The sequence below is a fragment of the Charadrius vociferus genome, unplaced genomic scaffold (genome assembly GCF_000708025.1).
Source record: "Charadrius vociferus isolate BGI_N301 unplaced genomic scaffold, ASM70802v2 scaffold104, whole genome shotgun sequence".
In the NCBI taxonomy this organism is placed as follows: domain Eukaryota; kingdom Metazoa; phylum Chordata; class Aves; order Charadriiformes; family Charadriidae; genus Charadrius; species Charadrius vociferus.
The window spans coordinates 797,426-803,409 of NW_009648255.1; the positions used below are offsets into that span (position 1 = coordinate 797,426).

At 48.5% G+C, this 5,984-nt stretch overlaps 1 protein-coding gene across 1 annotated transcript in view; it reads left to right on the forward strand.

The window, feature by feature from the left end:
• AADAC (arylacetamide deacetylase) overlaps nucleotides 1–3,498 on the forward strand; it is a 10,037-nt gene extending 6,539 nt beyond the window's left edge. The window contains exons 2-5 of the mRNA XM_009884390.1: nucleotides 749–971; nucleotides 1,208–1,277; nucleotides 1,616–1,787; nucleotides 2,890–3,498. Of these exons, the coding sequence (XP_009882692.1) occupies nucleotides 749–971; nucleotides 1,208–1,277; nucleotides 1,616–1,787; nucleotides 2,890–3,498 (1,074 nt within the window). The remainder of the gene's footprint in view (nucleotides 1–748; nucleotides 972–1,207; nucleotides 1,278–1,615; nucleotides 1,788–2,889) is intronic.
• The last annotated feature ends 2,486 nt before the right edge of the window (nucleotides 3,499–5,984 follow it).

Genomic DNA, 5,984 nt, shown 5'->3' on the forward strand with positions numbered 1-5,984 from the left:
TCAGCAGGAGCGCTTCGTTAGACAGAGAAACATACAGGTATGTAACTAATGGAATTCACGTGTGAACTGAAGAAATTAAACAGAGCTGGACCGTGGTAAAGTGGCAAAAATATACTTCTGCCTATTTAACATCTCAAAGTAGAGAAAATATTTCCTTTTAATAATGTAAGGCTACTCATCTCTAAACGATGCTCTTTGGCTACTGGGGTGGAACTGATCATTAAAAGTTACTGTGCAGCTTGAAGTCAAATTGCTGTATCCTTGTCTTTGTGCCACCAGTGTCCTCAGCGTCCTGAAGGTACCGGCTGCTTCTGCTGCTGGAGCTCCTTGCAGGAGCAGCTATTACTTGGTTTTGTGGTAACTGTCTGGAAAGACGAGGAGGTCCAACTTGCTGAGCAGCCCCTCCTGCTGGGGATCCGCAGGTTTCAGCTGAATTCTGCTTTATTCCACGTGCTCCATTGCGTCCTTGTCACCCTCTATGCCAGTGCTTCAGCAATGAGAGGCGGGGGTGTCCCCCGGGCTGCCCTCTGGCCGCCGAGCTTCACGCGGAGGGGATGGAGATGCGAGGGGGGGAGCTCAGGCTGGATGGTGAGACCGAGCGAGCAGCCACCCCTCCAAGACACCTCAGCGGCTTCTCCAGCAACCCTACTGCCTTGTACGGAGTATCGAAAGGCTTTATGGGCTTTTAACCTCTGAGAGTAACTAAGGCTGTGTTTTGAATATCGTTCTCCCTTGTCTGGGGCTTTAGGCTGAGGTTGCCGACCGGCTGGGGCTGATGCACTATATGGAAGCACTGATGCTGATCACGGCTGCCGAGTATGTCGCACCCGCGTCCGATGAAAACGTCACCGTGACGGACACCGAGTTCAGCAACGTTGCCGTGCGGCTGTTCGTGCCCAAAAGGGCTCCTGAGGGGCTGAGAAGGGCGGTCATCTACTTCCATGGGGGAGGCTGGTGCGTCGGACATGCAGGTGAGCGCTTCGGCCAGCACCAGGGCGCCGCGGGGAAGATATCAATGTGTTAAGTGCCGCCTTGTGTTTTATGGGAGTTGCCACAAAGAGGGTCAAGGAACTGGTATTTCACCAGTTAAAACCAGGTGGAGGTGTTGGAAATCACCTGAAAGCTTCTGCAAAGAGGAACGAGCTGTCGTATACGTGTCTGTCTCAAAGGTACCGGAGTGTATTCTGAGTGACTCGTTTCATTTCAGGCATGAAATCCTACGATCATCTGACGAGGTGGACTTCAAACATGCTAAATGCTGTCGTGGTATCGGTCAAGTAAGAGAGATTCTCCTTCTAGATGGGATGAGGGTTTGGAATAAATTAATCTATTTCAATGACTCTAATTTTTTCAGCATGTGCTTTCCTGCTGGTTTTAAGTATTTGTAAACAAAACCTGTCAAGGTTGTGGTGGTGAATGGTGGCTGGTGGTTATTTTGGATATTGCTTTATGAAGTCGGGTGGGTAATGAAATATTTGATCCTCCAGGACAGAGAGACAGTTCCCGTTTCTCCAGGCACAGAGAATAATAAATGTTCACCAGCCGGGGCAGATGTCAGGAAGCCTTTCTCTGTATTAATAGCAGGAAGTAACACACTTGTGCTTGCCTCTAACAGTTACAGGTTGGCGCCTAAACACCATTTTCCCATTCAGTTTGAAGATGTGTATTCGGTAACGAAGTTCTTCCTCCAGAGCAGTGTCCTCTCCCAGTACGGGGTGGACCCAGAGCGGGTCTGTGTGGCAGGAGACAGTGCGGGTGGAAACTTGGCTGCAGCTGTGGCACAACAGGTGAAAACAAAAAGCTGGTTTGCTGGTTCCATATTTATTTTTTTTTTTGGTCACTTCATGAACACTTAGAAAAGACTAAACAAAAACCTCTGCTCAAAGCAAGCCCACCTCCCAAATGTCCCCAGTGGTCCGTGTACACGGACATCAGGCAGGTTTCCTCCGGCCATTTAACAGCATCGAAGTAGCTTTGGTGCCGTGATGTCCTCCAAACCTTTATATCCTAAAAAAAGGTTCTCTGCCCTATAATTAGGGCATGGAGCACTCTACCCTTAAGCACATTTTGGCTGGTTTAGGTATGTTATTTGAAAAGGAATTTTAGCAATTTAACTTGTATAGATGAAAAAAAAAAAGTGGACTAAATATTCCAGTGTCGTTTGATCATGCACAGTTCAGTGGTTTTGCACTGCTCGCTCAGTTTATTAAATAAAGTCAGTGGGAGGTTGCTGTTCTCTTCAGAAGTTATTTGGATTGTAATGAATCTCACGTGGACAGGTTGTGAATTTGCCGTGAACACTGCAGGCAGAAGATGAGGGAGAAGGCGGAAATTTATTAGTGAAGAGGGGAAAAAGGATGACATATAAGAAATGTCAGCGTTCAACTCATCACACTTTGTTTTTTACATGTCTAAAATTGCAGTTGTTTGAGTGCTAACATCTCCAGGTTGAAACCCCCAGCAGATGGATAAGCTCTGAATTGTGTGTAAAACAATTAAAGGAGTCTCAGAAGCCTGCAATTTTTAAGCTATAGGAGTAGAAATTTTCTATCGGTATAGAAAAGCATCTGTTACTACTTAGGAAAGCGTAAATGCCTTGGAAAGTCTTGATGCTTCAAAAAGATTATTTCTCAAATATTGTTGTCTTTCAACATAAGAAATAAAATTAAATTACACTTGATTTGGGAGAAGTTTTAATACAAGATGCTGTTTTAAGTGACCTGACTATGAATTTAAAATTTCTTTAAATTAATCTATGCTGGTTTTATTGATAGTCTTATTTTGCTTATGTTGTATCAAGTGTGTATTAATTCCTTACTTTTAAGGTCAATGTGAAAGAACCAACACTTTTTAACAACTTTTTATAATTATTTCTTTTTTACTCTACAGCTGTTAGAGGACTCTGAAGTCAAAACCAAACTCAAAGCCCAGGCTTTGCTTTACCCCGCTCTCCAAACCCTTGACCTGAATTTGCCATCTTACCAACAAAACGAAAACAAGCCTATTTTAACCAAACCACTTATGGCCAAGTTCTGGAGTGAATATTTCACTTCTGATTCATCTCTCACGGAAGCGATGGCCACCAACAGGCACGTCCCGATTGAATGGAGCCACTTATTTCAGTTTGTAAACTGGAGCCATTTGCTGCCTGAAGAGCTGAAGAAAGATTATGTTTACACCGGTCCCACCTACGGAAGCTCCGAGTTTGCTCAGAAGTACCCGGGGTTTCTGGATACGCGGGCGGCCCCGCTGCTGGCGAGCGATGCCCAGCTGCGTGGGCTGCCCCTCACCTACATCCTCACCTGCGAGCACGATGTCTTACGGGATGATGGGGTCATGTATGCCCGGCGCCTCCAGGCAGCTGGCGTTCCCGTCACGCATGATCACGCCAAGGACGCCTTTCATGGGGCGGTCATGTTTGTCATCAGTCCAACCGACTTAGCTGTAGGGCACCGGCTGCTGAACAGATATATCGAGTGGTTAAATGAGAATCTATGAGTTGAAAATGTTGCTCTAGTACGCCCGGCTCGTGTTCACTGGGTGCGAGTGAGGAGTGTAGGAGAATAGGAGCTATGTGAGTTTTTGGGCGTGATTGCCGTCTTCGTTGTGTTGCCCTGCAGTGTCTGGACTGCAGTGCTCTCATCTTCTCCGGCAGGAACACCAGTCTGATTCTAACCTAAGTGTGCTTTCAGTGCTGTCGTCTGAGCTCAGACCCCCACCAAACACTAGGGCTGCCCTGGGATTTCTCTCCTGGCCAAGACCAGAAGGGCTGGTAGCCTGACCCTGCCCGGACTTGCCCGAGCCATCTCCGGCTGGTTGCTTCTTGTTTCTTCCTATCGCAATGTCTTCATGTGGCAGGCTTGTGCACGCGGGAGAGCTCACCCTCTGAACGCGGGAGGCGCTCGGAGGCCGCCTGTCCCCTTTGGTGCGCTCCCTTCTCCCGTGGGACGTGCCGGAGAGGCCCCGGGGCTGCCGCCGGGCCATGGGGGGAGCGGAGGCGCGGGGACCCAACCTCATGAAGTCCAACGCAGCTTGTGAAACCCCTGGTGTCCCTCTCCAGCACAGCTCAAGGGAAGCGCTTGAAAACCAGATGGGATGGCTGTAACAGTGCAAACGTTTGGGGTTTTTAGTTTTGCTTGTTTTTTTAAAAAAGTAGCTGTCTTATTCAGTAATCACTTTCTTTAGTAGCTGTACTAGACGGAAATAGTGTAACAAAACAGCACTGGATATTCCTCAGACAAAGGAAGACTGTGAAGGTCCTAGCCTTACAATGGCACTGCTGTATGTTTTGTGCTCTACATATCAAATAAGTGTTCTAATTCTCCTTAAAATTGTTTAGAAGTTTTTACATATGAATTTTAAAAAATATTATCTTAGTAGCTTTATAGCCTCGAAAAAGCAACACAGTTCAGTTTTCAGTCTCTAACAAATATACTCTATATAAATGTTTTGTGTATTAAATATAAGCACTAAAGATTTTGAATGACAAATATAAAAATTAAACTTGTCTTTGATTCCAATGCAATGTACTTTTCGTCACTCAAGTATCCCATTTATTGGAAAGGAACTGCAAGTTGGCTTTAGTACACACGGCAGTTATTGCAGACAAGCAGGACCAAAGCCAGGGAGATGTTGTTTTGCTTCTGCTATTGCTGTTCATGTGAATATTTCGTAATGCTTGACTGTGCTTGTTGAGGAGAGGAACAGAAGTGGCTGAGTAGGTGTCTGTTGTTAACAACAACGTACCGACCATAAAAGGCTCCATGGGATCGGAAAGCACCTCGTATAATCCCCGTACACAGCAGTGCAGTCAGTTTGCACATCCTCAGGACACAGAATCACAGAATTACTTAGTTGGAAAGCGTGCGTGTTCCTGCAAGCTCCCAGTGCGTTTGGGAAGTTCTTTCTCTCAGCGCTGTGCGTAGCGCTGCCGGCAGCTCCCAGCTCTCGCCTGCAGGACCGGGCTCCCGTCTGCTGGCAGCAGACATCACGACTGGAGCTTTATTTCTCCATCGTTTGGAATTAATTAACAGCAGCTTAATATTCCTGAGGAATTGGGGGTTTGGGGTTTTGCCTCGGTAACACCTTTGGTCCGATTTTCTATATAGTGTTAGGGTGACGTCCACACGGGTACTGCCAGTGCTGTAGGTGCTGGTGGGATGAACCGAGATGGCCTTTAGTCACTGCAAGTGATCTTTTCTCTGAGTCTTACAGCCTGCTTTGTTCTCTCTTCCATATAAATGGCAGAAAAAGGCCTGCTTAAGAGAACATTTAGAGAGGACAGTTATGTTGTGTGCCGGGGGGCGGTGCACAGAGCTGGGCTGTAAAAGCGGGCACCCTCAGCGGGTCAGGCTGCTGGCACTGATGCTGCTTGGGCTGTTCTCCCCCCCTGCGGGCACCGGGGCATGGCTGGTTAAACGGCGCTAGTCTGAAGTGTTGGGGAAAGCTCACCCATCACTCAGCTGGTGACAAGGACTAGCACGGCAAACACCCAGCCTCTGCCGGCAGAAAGTGTGACAGCCAACCTGGGCCACCCTCCTTGCCCATGTGGCCACCGGCGCGGCCTTTCCTCTCAGGCATCGGCTACGGCAGGGACACAGGGAGCACCCGATGCCGTGACAGCGTCAGGGTCTGTCGGGTGGGCACTGCTACCCCCTGCCTTTGCACCTGAGCGGGGCTCTCGGTCCTCTCTGTGCTTCCCTGACGTGGGCATAGCACAGTGTGTGCGTGCAGCTCTGGGCAAAGCCGGGGGGGCTTTGGATGTGGGTCCAGCATTTCCTCCGTTTCTTCAGACAAATCATAGAATCACAGATGGGTTTGAGTTGGAAGGGACCTCAAAGCCCCCCAGTGCCACCCCCTGCCCTGGGCAGGGCCACCTCCCCCCAGCCCAGGTTGCTCCAAGCCCCGTCCAACCTGGCCTTGAACACCTCCAGGGATGGGTCTAAAACCGTTACCTCTTGTCCCACGGCTCCCCTCCCTGATCC